This window comes from Chiloscyllium plagiosum, unplaced genomic scaffold (genome assembly GCF_037043375.1).
Source record: "Chiloscyllium plagiosum isolate Xiang-an unplaced genomic scaffold, Cpla_swu_hap1 HiC_scaffold_3, whole genome shotgun sequence".
NCBI lineage: Eukaryota > Metazoa > Chordata > Chondrichthyes > Orectolobiformes > Hemiscylliidae > Chiloscyllium > Chiloscyllium plagiosum.
Window position 1 is genome coordinate 147,532,389 of NW_028270141.1, and position 16,646 is coordinate 147,549,034.

General features: G+C 54.2%; 1 protein-coding gene across 1 annotated transcript in view; it reads right to left on the bottom strand.

The window, feature by feature from the left end:
• Positions 1-16,646, bottom strand: part of parp1 (poly (ADP-ribose) polymerase 1) — a 67,521-nt gene that overhangs the window by 22,699 nt on the left and 28,176 nt on the right. The window contains exons 7-13 of the mRNA XM_087984170.1: positions 13,374-13,550; positions 11,382-11,514; positions 9,555-9,695; positions 7,898-8,143; positions 7,000-7,068; positions 5,881-6,013; positions 625-820 (exon numbers count right to left, since the gene is read on the bottom strand). Coding sequence (XP_087840296.1) covers positions 625-820; positions 5,881-6,013; positions 7,000-7,068; positions 7,898-8,143; positions 9,555-9,695; positions 11,382-11,514; positions 13,374-13,550 — 1,095 coding nt within the window. The remainder of the gene's footprint in view (positions 1-624; positions 821-5,880; positions 6,014-6,999; positions 7,069-7,897; positions 8,144-9,554; positions 9,696-11,381; positions 11,515-13,373; positions 13,551-16,646) is intronic.

A 16,646-nucleotide genomic window follows, 5' to 3' on the forward strand; every position in this document is an offset into this window, starting at 1 on the left:
GATCTACCTTCGGCACTGACTGACCTCCTGAAAACTTTGCCTTCAGTCCACGTTTCCTGCAGATGACTGCGCTCCCGTCTCGAGTTTATTTATTGGGCCCACCGTCAGAGGAGGACAGTGAGGCCTCAGACGTCCCCCAGTGTCAAGGAGATCGCGCTGGGGTGGGACTTCAGTCCAGAGGGTGCGGCCGGAGAAGCTGCATTTAGTCTCCTTTGAGCAGGAAATGACAGTATGGATCGGCTCTCCAGGGCCAGCAGGGGACAGGATGGGCCTCATGGCCTCCGTGTACACTGCAAAATCTCCACGATGCTAAAGTTAGAGGCGATCTGACACTGGGGGGGGTTCAAAGGTCACTGAATATTTGGAGTGAGAGGCAGGAGGACCAATAGCCAGAGGCAGACAGGTTTATAATCAGTGGCAAAGGGGAAGGGGGATAAACAGAGAGGATTTTCGCACAGCGAAGGTGAGCCATTAATAATGGGGTGTGTGGGGTGGGGTCCTGAGCAGAACAGGAGGGAACCAGGGGCTAACTGGGCAGCAGCTTCAAGGCCTGGCACAGACACAATGGGCCAACTGACCAAGCTTCCGGATCTTTCTGTGACGGGGAGCGGGAGTGGTACTCACCTGGCCGTAGTCGATCTCCAGCGGGTAGAACTTTTTAGGGTATTTGGTGAAGTTTTTGGAGTGCCAGGCGTTGCCCGTCTTTTCCTCATAGAGCCCCAGGAAATGGTCGACGGCTTCCTCTTTGGAGGACATCTTCTCCAGCTTGTTGCCACCAATGGTGGTCCCCACTCGGCCCCAGGACCTGAAGACCCAGTACCTGCGGCGTCGGAACCGAGCAGTGTCAGGGAGCAGCCGCGAACCCGGTCAGAATACCGCCCGCAGCTCCAAAAACAGCAACAACCCTCCCCCCACCCCAACCATCACCTTTGGGGGGGTCTCCCTGCCCCTACTCTCAGGCCGGTTCAGGGAGATCGGCCTTTCTTATCAAATAAAGGCAGGTATCCCATGTGCCCTCCTAACCACCTTATCCACCCTGTCCTGCTGTATCCATGGACTGATCCTCTGACCCCTCTGTACTTCCTCGGGTCCCACCATTAAGGTGTACTCTTAGCTCTGAACCCCGTGGTACATAATGAACACAGACTTCCAGTTGCACAAGCAAGCTTCAACCATCATCCTCTACTTCCTGCCACTGAGCCAATTTGCCCCAGAACATCTTCCATGTGAGACCCTGTCAAAAACCCTTACTGAAGTCCACATGGACTGTATCAACCACACAATCCTCATCTGCACACCTAGTCACCTCTGGAGCATGAGATCGTCAGACGACACGGGGAGGGGTACATAAAAGGGAAAGGGGTGCTGCAATACTGACCAAGGAGTCACCGCAGCGAGGTGGATGACATACTAGAATGTTCCTCAAATGGGGCCATATGGGTGTAACTTAAAAACAAAAAGAGGCAATCAATCATTTTACTGGGAGCGTACCACAGACCACCAAACAGTCAGGGTGGGGTAGTCAAAATGTGAACTGAGGTTTAAACTGACTGTTCTGCATCTCCTTTGACTGTAGAGAAGTTGTAGATACAGAAATCGGGGGAAACAGTGATACACTTGGAACAAATTAACATCGAGAGGCAGGAGGTACCTGTGGTTTTAACAGGTGGATACATTCCAGGCTTTGGTGAGATGGATCCCAAGCCATGCTGGGAGGCAAGGGAGGAAATTACAGGGGCTCTGACATTAATTTGCAGAATCTCTCTGGCCACAGAATTGGAGGACAGCTAAATGGGATCAGGGTTTCAAGGAAAGGTGATAAGGCTAAAGCAGGTGATGATAAGCCAGTCAGTCTAACATCAATGATAGTGAAACTACTGCAGCAGTTCTGAGACACAGAATTAATCTCCACTTGGAGAGGCATTAATCACTGACAGATCTGCAGCATGGCTTCATCAGGGGAGATCGAATTTGACTGAATTTTTCAAGGTGAATTTGTCAATCCTGCTCCTCCTGATAGCAACAATATCACATCTCCACGTGGGAAGCGACACGCCTCTCAACTCATTTGCTTTACTCACAAATCGCCTTTCAATAAAACTTGTGCCTTCCTTCGATTATCTTTACACTCTGGCTTGTACTGATTTCATTCTTTAACCATACTTGTCAGTCTATCACCACTACAGTCCTGTCATACCATATCCCAGAATGTGTTGCTGGAAAAGCACAGCACGTCAGGCAGCATCCGAAGAGCAGGAAAATCAACATTTCAGGCAAAAGCCCTTCATCAGGATTCTCTTGCTCCTCGGATGCTGCCTGACCTGCTGTGCCTTTCCAGAACCACATTCTCAACACTGATCTCCAGCATCTGCAGTCCTCACTTTTGCAGATATCATATCCCATCTTCCTGCCAAATTAGCATTAACCTTCATCAGCTGCACTATGGAGCACCGTCCCCTCCCTGCCCCAGCGACAATCCTGGCCCCTTTCCGGTTTAGATACAACCTGTCGGAATTGGACAGGTTCCACCGACCCCAGGCACAGAGCCAGTGATCCAGGAATGTGAAGTCCTGCTCTGACTCTTCTGTTCTGCAATTCGTCTGTTCAGTTTGCCCTCTCCCTGACTCACTCACTGCCAGTGCGCGCACGTGTCTGTGCACGTCAGAGTGTGCGTGGTAGCTGTGTGTGCGCGTCTGTGTGTATGTGGTGTGTGTGTGTGCGCATCTGCGTGTCTGTGGTGTGTGCGAGTCTGCATATATGTGGTGTGTGCGCGTCTGCGTGTATGTGGTGTGTGTGCGTGTGCTGTATGTGGTGTGTGCGCGTGTGCGTGTATGTGGTGTGTGCGCGTGTGCGTGTATGTGGTGTGTGCGCGTGTATGTGGTGTGTGCGCGTGTCCGTGTGTAGGTGGTGTATGTGTGTGTGTCTGCGTGCATGTGGTGTGTACGCGCGTCTGCTTGTATGCGCTTTGTGTGTGGGCGTATGATGTATGTGGTATGTGCATGCGCGTCTGAGTGTATGTGGTGTGTGTGTGTGCATCTGAGTGTATGTGGTGTGTGTGTGCACGTGCGCGTCTGCGCCAGCGTGTATGTAGCGTGTGTCTGTCTGCGTGTATGTGCTGTGTGCGCGCATCTGCCTGCGTGTATGTGGTGTGTGTGTGTCTGTGTGTGTACGTGTCGGAGTGTATGTGGTGCGTGTGTGTGCGTCTGCTTGTATGTGGTGTGTGCGCGCACGCGTCTGAGTGTATGTGGTGTATGTATGCTCGTGTCCGTGTATGTAGTGTGTGTGCACGTGTGCGTGTCTGTGGCGAGTGTGCGTATCTGCATGTATGTGGTGTGCGTGTGTGCGCGTCTGAGTGTAAGTGGTGTGTGTGCGTATATGTGGTGTGTGTGTGTGCGCGTCTGAGTGTAAGTGGTGTGTGTGCGTATATGTGGTGTGTGTGTGCGCGTGTCTGCGTGTATGTGGTGTGTGTGTCTGCATGTATGTGGTGTGTGTGCACGTGCGCGTCTGAGTGTATGTGGTGTGTGCGCACGCGACTGCGCCTGCGTGTATGTGGTGTGTGTGTTCGTGTCTGTCTGCGTGTATGTGGTGTATGTGTATGTGGTGTGTGGGTGTTTGAGTATATGTGGTGTATGTGTTTGCGTGCGTGCGCGTCTAAGTGTATGTGGTGTGTGCGTGTCTGCATCTGAGTGTATGTGGTGTGTGCGCCTGCGTCTGAGTGTGTATGTGGTGTGTGCGTGCGTGCGCGTCTGCATGTATGTGGTGTGCGCGCGCGCGTCTGCTTGTATGTGGCGTGTGCGTGTGTCTGTGTGTATGTGGAGTGTGTGTCTGCGGGGGGTGTGTGTGTCTGTCTGCGTGTATGTGGTGTATGCGTGTGTGTCTGCGTGTATGTGGTGTATGTGTATGTGGGTGTGTGTCTGAGTATATGTGGTGTGTGTGTTTGCGTGCGTGCGCGTCTGAGTGTATGTGGTGTGTGCGTGCGCATCTGAGTGTATGTGGTGCGTGTGTGTGAGCGCCTGCGTGTATGTGGTGTGTGTGTGTGCGCGCGCGCGCGCCTGCGTGTATGTGGTGTGTGTGTGTCTGCGTGTATGTGCTGTGTGTGTGGGCGTCTGATGTATGTGGTATGTGCCTGCGCGTCTGAGGTGTGCGTGCGCGTCTGAGGTGTGTGTGTGCGTCTGCATGTATATGGTGTGTGTGTGTGGGTGTGTGTGTCTGTGTGTATGTGCTGGGTGTGGGTGTGTCTGAGTGTATGTGGTGGGTGCGTGCACGTCTGAGTGTATGTGCTGTGCATGTGTGTGCGTCTGCGTGTATGTGCTGTGTGTGCGCATCTGCCTGCGTGTATGTGGTGTGTGTGTGTCTGCGTGTGTACGTGTCTGAGTGTATGTGGTGTGTGTGCGCGCGCACGCGTCTGCTTGTATGTGGTGTGTGTGTGTCTGCGTGTATGTGGCGTGTATGTGATGTGTGTGTGTGTCTGTGTGTGCGCATCTGAGTGTATGTGGTGTGTGTGTGCGCATCTGCGTGTATGTGGTGTGTGTGTGTGCGTGTATGTGGTGCGTGTGTCTGCATGTATGTGCTGTGTGCGTGCGCGTCTGAGTGTATGTGGTATGTGTGTCTGCGCGTGCGCGTCTGCGTGTATGTGGTGTGTGTACGTGTGCACACGTCTGCGTGTGTGTCTGCGTGTATGTGGTGTGTGTGTCTGCATGTATATGATGTATGTGTGTGGGTGTGTGTCTGCGTGTATGTGCTGTGTGTGGGTGTTACTGAGTGTATGTAGTGGGTGCGTGCACGTCTGAGTGTATGTGGTGTGCGTGCGTCTGAGTGTATTTGGTGTGTGTCTGTGTTTATGTGGTGTGTGTGTATACACGTGTATGTGGTGTACGTGTGCGCATCTGCGTGTATGTGGTGTGGGTGTGTACGCGTGTCTGTGGTGCGTGTGCGCGTGTCTGTGGTGCGTGTGCGCGTGTCTGTGGTGCGTGTGCGTGTATGTCTGCATGTATGTGGTATATGGGTGATGTGTGTGTGTGTCTGTGTGTATATGGGGTGTGCATGCGTCTACGTGTATGTGGTGTGTGCGCGCGTGTCTGCGTGTATGTGGTGGGTGTGTCTGCGTGTATCTGGTGTGTGGTGTATGTGTCTGCATGTATGTGGTGTGTATGGTGTGTGTCTGCGTGTATGTGATGTGTATGATGTGTGTGTATGGTGTGTGTGTCTGCGTGTATGTGGTGTGTGTGTGTGTGTGTGTGGTGTGTGTGTGTGTGTGTGTGGTGTGTGTGTGTGTATGTGGTGTGTGTGTGTGTGTGTGTATGTGGTGTGTGTGTGTGTATGTGGTGTGTGTGTGTGTGTATGTGGTGTGTGTGTGTGTATGTGGTGTGTGTGTGTGTGTGTATGTGGTGTGTGTGTGTGTGTATGTGGTGTGTGTGTGTGTGTATGTGGTGTGTGTGTGTGTGTATGTGGTGTGTGTGTGTGTGTATGTGGTGTGTGTGTGTGTGTGTGTGTGTATGTGGTGTGTGTGTGTGTGTATGTGGTGTGTGTGTGTGTGTATGTGGTGTGTGTGTGTGTGTATGTGGTGTGTGTGTGTGTGTGTATGTGGTGTGTGTGCGTGTGTGGTGTGTCTGCATGTGTGTCTGCGTTTGCACTGACAGGGTTCACTGTGAAAGACAGCCCCCTGTATGATAGAGCTCCAAGTGATTCTGCAGGAAACAATCCCCATGACACTAGTGCCCCCTGCCCTGACCCACCCTCATCTTGGGACTCCCTCGGTGTGGGAAAGAACCATCATTGGCACAGCCCTCCCGATCCTGGGACCGTCCCCCTGACCCTGGGACCGCCACCCCCACACCTCCCTGACCCTAGGAGACCCCCGTGACCGGGTGCACGGTAAACCTCTTCTTGTTGTCGTCCTCCAGCAGCTGCAGCTTGTAGTAGGAGTTCTGACTGCGGGATATATCCACCAGGCCCAGGGTAGCACTCAGGATCCTGCCGCCCTGCTCAAAGACATGAGCCGAATCCTCCAGCCCTGAAAAACACATCAACCAGGGGAGGCATGGGATCCTCAGACTCACTCCATATCCCTCTCCGGTTTGCCCTCCCTTCCTCCGGTATCCCCGAGTTACCAGGGGGGTGCCGAAGCCTCACGTCAAACCAGCAGCTTGGAACCACACCCACTACTGACCTGGGGGGAGGGGAACCGCGCACACCACTGACTGGGAGACCGCACTGACCACTGACTGGGGCGCGGGGGTCCGCACTGACCAGGGAACCGCGCACACCACTGACTGGGAGACCGCACTGACCACTGACTGGGGCGCGGGGGTCCGCACTGACTGGGGAACCGCACACACCACTGACTGGGAGACCGTACTGACCACTGACTGGGGCGCGGGGGTCCGCACTGACCGGGGAACCGCGCACACCACTGACTGGGAGACCGTACTGACCAGTGACCGGGGCGCGGGGGTCCGCACTGACCAGGGAACCGCGCACACCACTGACTGGGAGACCGTACTGACCACTGACTGGGGCGCGGGGGTCCGCACGGACCAGGGAACCGCGCACACCACTGACTGGGAGACCGTACTGACCACTGACTGGGGCGCGGGGGTCCGCACGGACCAGGGAACCGCGCACACCACTGACTGGGAGACCGTACTGACCACTGACTGGGGCGCGGGGGTCCGCACTGACCAGGGAACCGCGCACACCACTGACTGGGAGACCGTACTGACCACTGACTGGGGCGCGGGGGTCCGCACTGACCAGGGAACCGCGCACACCACTGACTGGGAGACCGCACTGACCAGTGACCGGGGAACCGCGCACACCACTGACTGGGAGACCGCACTGACCAGTGAACCGCGCACACCACTGACCGGGAGACCGCACTGACCGGGAGACCGCACTGACCACTGACCGGGAGACCGCACTGACCACTGACCGGGAGACCGCACTGACCACAGTCAATACTGGTGAGGATAATATCTGCTGATGTTCAGGTCCACGTACCAGAGTCAGGGTCCACTGCTGCCCCACCTTTAACCGTCAGCTTCATCTTCTTCTCCGATTTGCCGGATTCTGGAAGAGGCAAACATGAGCAGGTCGCAATTTCACCACGATACAAAGATTATTTTTCTAATCGTGGGGCCTGCCTCCTGAACAAATCCCTTCACTCCACCCAAACCCAGAACCGAACCTGCTACACGGACTGCAGCAACTCAGCACCGTCTCAGGAAGGGAACCCTGGGACTCGGCAATAAATGTTGGCCCAACAAAATAGCCCATATCCTGTAAATTAATTCCAAATAAATCAACAACTCTTAAGTTACTCTGACTGACTGCATGAGCCAATGGGAAGGAGTCCCACACCAGGACTTCAGTATGTAATCGGGTTCAGTACTGAGGGAGGTCAGTGTGGAGCGTAAGATTCTGGAAGGTATACGCAGCAGTGTTGGATTGGAAGATTCTGGAAAGATGACGTGGGATCAGAAGATTCTGGAAGGTATACGTGTCAGCATGGATCAGAAGATTCTGGCAGGGAAAAGGTGGCAGTGCGGGATCGGAAGGTTCTGGAAAGTTGACGTGGGATTGGATGATTCAGGAAGGAAGGCGTGTCAGCACGGTTCGGAACATTCTGGAAGGAAGTGGTGGCAGCACGGGATTGGAAGATTCTGGAAGCGTGTGATGTGGAATACTCGTCCCAACAGCAACCTGCCCATTGTTACAAATTCGAGACCGTATCAAGTTATTTCTGATATTGACGTTTGTGGGAGCTTGCTGTGCAGAATTAGCTGTTGTGTCGCTAACTTACAAGCATTTACGCAACAGAAGTTATTGTGCGGCTCTGAGGTTTTGGAGTACTAACAGGCACTATATAAATGCAGCTCTTTGAGTGAAGCTCTATTACCTTGCTCCTGCTTGACTTTACCACTGGAGTTCTTTGTGACCTTGCTGCCAGTGGATTTCCCAGCGACAGGGGGGTTCTGCACCACCTCAGGGGTGAGCTCAGCTCCCCACGATGAGATCCCGTGCACCGACAACAATTCCTGAAGGCCTTTCCCTGACCGCAAGTCGTCAAGGAGATCCTCGGAAACCACACGGACATTGGCTTCCTTCACCTCCTCCATCTTCTTCGACATTTTGTCCAACTCCTCTGTGGAAAAAAAAAGGTTACCAGCAATCAATCAGTCCGAACCAGCGAGGGGAAAGACCCAACAGAAACAGGCCATTCAGCCCATCAGGCCTTCTTCTATTGTTGTTAAAGAACATAACATTCAGTCCCCCAGACCTGTACTACCACTGCAGAGAAACATTGTAACTGGAAGCCTCTAATCTCTCAAACAGAAAGGAAAGCTCCCTTTACTCTTTCAAGTAGAAAACAAAGGTCCTGCAGCAACGTCCCCAATAAACACCGCCAGGGCAGGGACAATAAGGAGTTAGACACTGAATAAAGCTCCATTTAATCTTTTAAACTGAAAATAAACCCCCCTCCACAACCAACACTCCCCGGAAATATACAGCACGGGATGATACAAGATTAAGTCTCCTCTCATCTTTTAAACAGGAAGTAAACTTTCCAACAAACAATGGCAAGACAGCACAGCCCAGGGTTAGACAGAGTAAAGCTTCTGTTGCCTCTTTTAAAATAAAACTCTCTCAACACTCTCTCCATCAAACGCTCCCAGGACAGGAACTGCACAGACTGAGACACTCTTGTAAATGGCAAGTAATTCTCCATCTCCTCTTTTAAAGCTTCCCCAGTGTTGTTTGTATCACAGACTCCCAGGGCAGGGACGGCACTGGGTTAGACACAGAGTAAAGCTTCCTCCACTTTCAGTTCAAAAGAGTAAAGCTCCCTCGATGCTGCCCCCATTAAACACTCTAAAAGCGCAAGGCAGAAGGAGCACAGACCGGGCAGAAGACAAAACCAACCCGTGGGCATCACTGCCAATCCCAGCGCAGCCAAGTGGGGCAAGGGGGAGTGAGAGAGGTGGGGCAAGGGGGAGTGAGAGAGGTGGGGCAAGGGGGAGTGAGAGAGGTGGGGCAAGAAGGAGTGAGAGAGGTGGGGCAAGAAGGAGTGAGAGAGGTGGGGCAAGGGGGAGTGAGAGAGGTGGGGCAAGGGGGAGTGAGAGAGGTGGGGCAAGGGGGAGTGAGAGAGGTGGGGCAAGGGGGAGTGAGAGAGGTGGAGCAAGGGGGAGTGAGAGAGGTGGGGCAAGGGGGAGTGAGAGAGGTGGGGCAAGGGGGGAGTGAGAGAGATGGGGCAAGGGGGGAGTGAGAGAGATGGGGCAAGGGGGGAGTGAGAGAGGTGGGGCAAGGGGGAGTGAGAGAGGTGGGGCAACGGGGAGTGAGAGAGGTGGGGCAAGGGGGAATGAGGGTGGAAAGGGAGGGGTGAGATAGCAAGGAGTGCCAACTTTATCCTCATCCTCAATCCAATGTGGAAATGGAGGCAGTGAGCTGCCAGAGGTTAGGGCTGGGGTACGGTGCGTGGGGAGGGGAGGGCAGGGCAGGGGGTGGGTTATACACTGGGCTCCTGCTGTGCGGAACACCACTGATCATTCACGTACTCTGAGAGCTGATGCACAGCTTGGCTTTGCTGGCTGTGCTTGTGATTTTCCCTCCAAACTCCTCCACCAGGGTCTTCAGCTCATCCTTCTTCTTCGAGAGCTTTCCCAGGATGAAGACCTTCATGTTTGCGAGAGGTAAACCTACACAGACAGATACAAACAGCAGAGAAGCAGGATCCAGTTAAAGAGGTGGAATATCTACCCTGCCCTACCCCAGTAATACTGCACTGACCCAGAAAGGAGATAGCTCCAGCCTCATTTCCTGTTCAGGAGCCTACGACTGACTTCAAGGTATGGCACACAGCATTTCACGTAGCTCAATACTGGAGCTCCCTATATCTCTGCTCTAGAGCACTCAGCTCCGCACGGGGGCTCTCTCCTCTAGTCCCAGCACCTGCTCTGCACTGGGGCTCTTTCCTCTAGTCTCATTCCTAGTCCCAGCTCGGCACTGGAGCTCTCTCCTCTGGTCCCATTCCCAGTTCCAATTCCAGGATGGGGTTCTTTCCTCCAGCCCCAGTCCCAGCTCCGCGCTGGAGCTCCCTCCTCCAGCCCCAGTCCCAGTCCCAGCTCCACGCTGGAGCTCCCTCCTCCAGCCCCAGTCCCAGCTCCGCGCTGGAGCTCCCTCCTCCACACCAAGGCGCAGCTCCGCGCTGGAGCTCCCTCCTCCACACCAAGGCGCAGCTCCGCGCTGGAGCTCCCTCCTCCAGCCCCAGTCCCAGCTCCGCGCTGGAGCTCCCTCCTCCAGCCCCAGTCTCAGCTCCGCGCTGGAGCTCCCATCTCCAGCCCCAGTCCCAGCTCCGTGCTGGAGCTCCCTCCTCCAGCCCCAGTCCCAGCTCCGCGCTGGAGCTCCCTCCAGCCCCAGTCTCAGCTCCGCGCTGGAGCTCCCTCCTCCTGCCCCAGTCCCAGCTCCGTGCTGGAGCTCCCTCCTCCTGCCCCAGTTCCAGCTCCGTGCTGGTGCTCCCTCCTCCAGCCTCAGTCCCAGCCCCAGCCCCAGCCCCAGCCCTGTGCTGGAGCTCCCTCCTCCAGCCCCAGTCTCAACTCCGCGCTGGAGCTCCCTCCTCCAGCCCTAGTCTCAACTCCGCGCTGGAGCTCCCTCCTCCTGCCCTAGTCCCAGCTCCGCGCTGGAGCTCCCTCCGCCAGCCCCAGGCCCAGCTCCGCGCTGGAGCTCTCTCCTCCAGCCCCAGGCCTAGCTCCGCGCTGGAGCTCCCATCTCCAACCCCAGTCCCAGCTCCGCGCTGGAGTTCCCTCCTCCAGCCCCAATCCCAGCTCCGCGCTGGAGCTCCCTCCTCCAGCCCCAGGCCCAGCTCCGCGCTGGAGCTCCCATCTCCAGCCCCAGTTCCCATCTCCGCGCTGGAGCTCTCTCCTCCAGTCCCAGTCCCAGCTCCGCGCTGGAGCTCTCTCCTCCAGCCCCAGGCCCAGCTCCGCGCTGGAGCTCCCTCCTCCTGCCCCAGCTCCGCGCTGGAGCTCCCTCCTCCAGCCCCAGTTCCCAGCTCCGCGCTGGAGCTCCCTCCGCCAGCCCCAGGCCCAGCTCCGCGCTGGGGCTCCCCTCTCCAGCACCAGGCCCAGCTCCGCGCTGGAGCTCCCTCCTCCAGCCCCAGGCCCAGCTCCGCCCCCATCCATCTATCCAGACTCTAAATCTCTTCGGAAAGGTTTTCGGAACAGATCCCATACACACTATCCCAAGAGAGGCAATCCAGCTCCCACTCTCCTGAAGAGATTATTTTTAAATTCCTCTCGCCTGTTGGAATACTGCTATAAGAGAGAGATGCCCCAGGCGAGGGCCAGACTTGCCTTACACAGTGCGATCCCACACCAGGCTTTCCCTACCTGCAGGTTCCGAGGGAATGGCAGTATCAGCAGAGGCTGGAATTTCGGCACTCGACGCTGGGACGGCAGGCGGGAATATCCGGACATGCTTTTTGAATTTGAACTTCTTCAGGTAGGGAATCTCATGGAATTCCTAGAGAACACAGAATTCCACAGGTGAAGGTTAATCGTGCGGACAGAGGCCAGCCTGGTTTGAGTGGGGGGAGAGCTGGGACAAGAGCAGGTCCATCTGGCCTGCAAACCCCCGAGTCTCCTGCTCAAACATCCACTCAAACAGCTGTTCCTCAGAATCAAAACGTCTTTAATCCAAAATACAAACTGCAAAACTGCCCTCGCGGGATTTGAAGACCCATTCGTCGACTCCCCCCAATCCGGGGTATCCTGACCACCGTCTACTAAACCCTTTTGTGTACCAGACAATCAGCAGAAGAGAAACATTTCTGCAGAAATCATTTATCATTTCCAACTACACCTACCCATATGTACACTTCGAAAAGGAAATCATACAAACAGTCTTTGAAGAGGGAGGTCAACCTTAAAAATACACATTAACAAATAACTTGTATCTGCCCGGGTTAAAGTTTAGAACATATCTTGGCAGTTAACTGTCAATCATCATTATTACTGCATTCTACCTCTATCTGAGTCCATCTGCCAACCAATTTGCACTCTCCCCTCGTGCAGTATAAGTGTTATTTTCTCCCCATTGAACCACTATTCTTACAAACTGTCCTGATGAATAAGAGGTGTGAAGCTTTGAGAAATGGTGTCTTTGTTGCAACTGTATTCAAGAGCTGCTCTGCCAATAATTTGTTTAGAAAAGTGAGAACCTAAGAAGGGACGATTTGCAACCTCCTGGGTGATACACCACAGGAGGCCATTTTGCCAATAGCCCCACATGCCTGTTCCAACCCTCACTGTGTCACAGTCTCCACGCTCTATGTTTGCTTTAAAAGGAAGGATCGAAGAACATGGTGAATCCTCGTCTTCTACTAAAGAGTGTGGAGATCAGCTGAGACCCCTGCCTTCAACAATCCCCCAAACCCATCCCCACTCCAGCTGAGACCTCCCGCCCTCCCCGGTCTCTCGCCTTTACAGCTGATGAGGCCTGCAGCAGTGTCTGACCACAGACTCGGGTTTGGGATTGACCAGGTCTTATTTAGGAATGGAAGGGACAGCTGAGCGGCCGACGCCTTGTGGAGTTTACAAGCCCCAAGTTAGCCTGGCTGCTATGGTACCGTCCCCTATGGGGTCTATGCGGTAGTGCTCTGTGCTGCCTCCTCATGCAAGCTGATGGTACAGCAGCACACTGCCACCTGATGGTGGAGGACTGAAACTGCGGCTCGTCACACCACTGGACAGAGCCGGATAAACAGAATCTAATGGAAGTATGAGGCAGCAAATGGAAGATCAAAAGATGTAAGCCCAGAACATCTAAGCAGCAAATGCTCTGAGCCAAGTGACGTGCAGCAGACCCAGAGAAGTGCCAACCCCTGGCCAGCAAGGACAATGGAAGGAACTTGCAATTAATTCGCGACTTCAGGATATTCCAAATCCCTGTCCGTCACAGGGACTGGGGTCCTTTTACGTTGCAGCCCAGAGCTCCTCAGACAATGCACTCTAACTTGGAAGGAGTTCTTTCGCTGTAAAACACTTCTGTACAACTTAAGGGCACATAACACACTACAGAAATGCAAGTTTGTCACTCAATGTAACAAGTTGAGAAAAGCAAGATCCCACAAGGAGCAATGAGACACAGTAAGTAGATAATCTGCTTTTGTGATGCTGGTTGAGGGCTAATTCCCCTGCTCTCCTCCAAAACAGGGGCATGGGAAATGCAGTGAGCAACAGGCGAGCTCCCCTGACACGGTAGCACTTACCGAGTGCAGCGCTGGACTACCAGGCCTACAACCCAGAGTGGGACTTGAACTCCCCAAGCTTCACCAGACAGAACAAGCAGACTGCAACCAGCAGAAGAGGCCCGTCACGTACCTTTGGAGTGAGCCAGTCCTTGCGAGCGGGTGTCTGGGTGCTGGCACTACACTTGGTCCAGGCAGTGATGTTACCAGTGCAGCAGTAGGCATCTCCTTTCAACAATAACTGCCCTTTGCATTCCTCACAGGGCAACAGTGCTCCGAATGCCATCCCGTCCGACACCTGGTCCAAGATCTACACCAGAACAAATACACGTGAAGGGCATGCTGCCACACAGGAAGCAATCTCACCACCAGCACCCACTGGAAGGGCACTACACCAAGGGTGTCTGCCATCTCTGTGCCTCAATGCCATCACAGCACTCCAGGGCACTGATACCAACACTCCATTGCACTGTCCTTTACCTTGGTGCCACTAGACACCAAGAATTGGGATATCTATGCTCACCAGGACATACAGTGGTAGCACAGTGGTTAGCACTGCTGCCTCACAGTGCTAAGGTCTACGTGAACATGGATTTCCCATGGGTGCCCCAGTTTCCCATTACAGTCCTAGGATGTGCAGATTAGGTGGATTGGCTGTACTAAATTGCCCCATAATGTCCAGGGATGTGCAGGCTAGGTGGGTTAGCCATAGGATATGCTGGGTTACAGGGATAAGGGGTGCTCTGGGTGGGATGCTTTTCATAGAGTTAGTGTGGACTCAATGGGCCAAATTACTTTTATCCACACCCTGGGGAATCAATGAGGTAGAGGGAAACACCATTCAAACACACTGACTGACCACAGAATTATAACCACAGCAGAGTTGTACAGCTGTCATTTTGGAAGGTCGTCTCCAGGAGCAGGAGTATGGGCAGCTGAACCAATCACAACAGGAGAGGTAGTGGCAAGTGAGCCAATCACGGCAGGGGAGGCAGCTGCGGGTCAGCCAATCACGGCAGGGGAGGCAGCTGCGGGTCAACCAATCACGGCAGGGGAGGCAGCTGCGGGTCAACCAATCACGGCAGGGGGGGGCAGCTGCGGGTCAACCAATCACGGCAGGGGGGGGCAGCTGCGGGTCAACCAATCACGGCGGGGGGGCAGCTGCAGGTCAACCAATCACTACAGGGGAGGCAGCTGCGGGTCAACCAATCATGGCAGCGGAGGCAGCTGCGGGTGAGCCAATCACGGCAGGGGAGGCAGCTGCGGGTGAGCCAATCACGGCAGGGGAGGCAGCTGCAGGTGAGCCAATCACGACAGGGGAGGCAGCTGCGGGTGAACCAATCACAGCAGGAGAGGCAGCGGTAGGTGAGCCAATCAAAATGGTTGGGCAGGATTGGAGGTGAAGAAGCCAATGGGGCATTTGGCCAATTAGGTAACATTTTAAATATACCAGGCCCTCCTTCCAGATTGACACACACTGCTTTCCAAACCAACCCTGTCAAGGACGTTCAAAATGAAAGCTAACGTCATTAAGATTTACTTTCATACGCTTGAACAGAGAGGGAGGGAGGAGGTATTAGCGGTTTGAACAGGCTTGAAAACACATACATCGCCAGGGTCAGATGACACGAATCCCAGGTTTCTGTGGAAGCCAAGGGAGGAGCCTTCCAGCATGAATATTCAAACCCTCTCTGGCCACAGGAAAGGTGCCCAAGGACTGGAGGGCAGCTATTGTGGTATTCAAGATAAAGCACAAAGAGATTACAGGCCAGTGAGTCTGATATCTGTGGTGGGGAAACACAGAGGGAGAATTCATCTCCACTTGGTAAGGGGAGGTCATAATCTAACAAAACTGATTGAATTTTTCAAGGTAGTGATTGTGTGTGTAGATAAGGGTAGTGCAGTTGATGTCATCTACATGGACTTCAGTAAGGCTTTTGGTAAGGTCTCCCATGGCAGACTGATCTAAATAAAAATTAGGAGCTATTTGGATCCAGGGCAATTTGGCAAAATTGGCTTATCAACAGGGAGAGGAGGTTGTTGGTCAAAGGGTGTGTGTGTGTCCCTGTGTGCACGTGTGTACGAGTGTCTGTGTGCGCGTGAGTGTCTGTCCGTGCACGTGTCTGTCCGCGCGCATGTCTGTCCGCGCGCATGTCTGTCCGCGCGCATGTCTGTCTGCGCGCATGTCTGTCTGCGCGTGAGTGTCTGAGTGTCTGTCTGTGTGAGTGAGTCTGTCTGTGCGCGCGTGTCTGTCTGTGCGCGCGTGTCTGTCTGTGCGCGCGTGTCTGTCTGTGCGCGCGTGTCTGTCTGTGCGCGCGTGTCTGTCTGTGCGCGCGTGTCTGTGCGCGCGTGTCTGTCTGTGCGCGTGTCTGTCTGTGCGCGTGTCTGTCTGTGCGCGTGTCTGTCTGTGCGCGTGTCTGTCTGTGCGCGTGTCTGTCTGTGCGCGTGTCTGTCTGTGCGCGTGTGTCTGTGCGCGTGTGTCTGTGCGCGTGTCTGTCTGTGCGCGAGTGAGTGTCTGTGCGCGAGTGAGTGTCTGTGCGCGTGAGTGTCTGTGCGAGTGAGTGTCTGTGCGAGTGAGTGAGTGTCTGTGTGAGTGAGTGAGTGTCTGTGAGTGTCTGTGAGTGAGTGTCTGTGTGAGTGAGTGTCTGTGTGAGTGAGTGTCTGTGTGAGTGTCTGTGTGTGTCTGTGAGTGAGTGAGTGTCTGTGTGAGTGAGTGTCTGTGTGAGTGAGTGAGTGTCTGTGTGAGTGAGTGAGTGTCTGTGTGAGTGAGTGTCTGTGTGAGTGAGTGTCTGTGTGAGTGAGTGTCTGTGTGAGTGAGACTGCGTGTGTGTGAGTGAGTCTGCGTGTGTGTGAGTGAGTGTCTGTGTGAGTGAGACTGCGTGTGTGTGAGAGAGCAGAAGCCTATGTCCAATCCAGTGTTGTACAGGGATCAGAGCTCCCTCCTAGTTGTGTACGTTAATGATCTAGACATGAATGTAGGAGGAACCATCAATAAGTTCACAGAGGACAGGACAATTGGTGATGGAATTTAACCCTGAGGAGAGAGAGGTGGGAAAACTAACAAAGCAAAGGAGTCCATGTGAATGATAGGACCCGGGAACGTATGGAGAATCAGAGGGGTCTGGGTGAGAATGTCCATAGATCCCTGAATAGAGCAGGACAGGGTGGAGAAGGTGGTTAGGAGGGCACATGGGGTACCTGCCTTTATTAGTCACGATATTAAATACAAGAGCATGGAGGGTATGTCGGAGATGTACACAGCATTAAGCGAGGCCACAACTGGAGTACTGTGTGCAGTTCTGCTCAATGCACTGTCGTAAGGATGTGGTTTCACTGGAGACAGTGTAGAGGAGATTCACCAGGATGTTGCTTGGGATGGAGGGATTCACCTACGGAGAGAGACTGG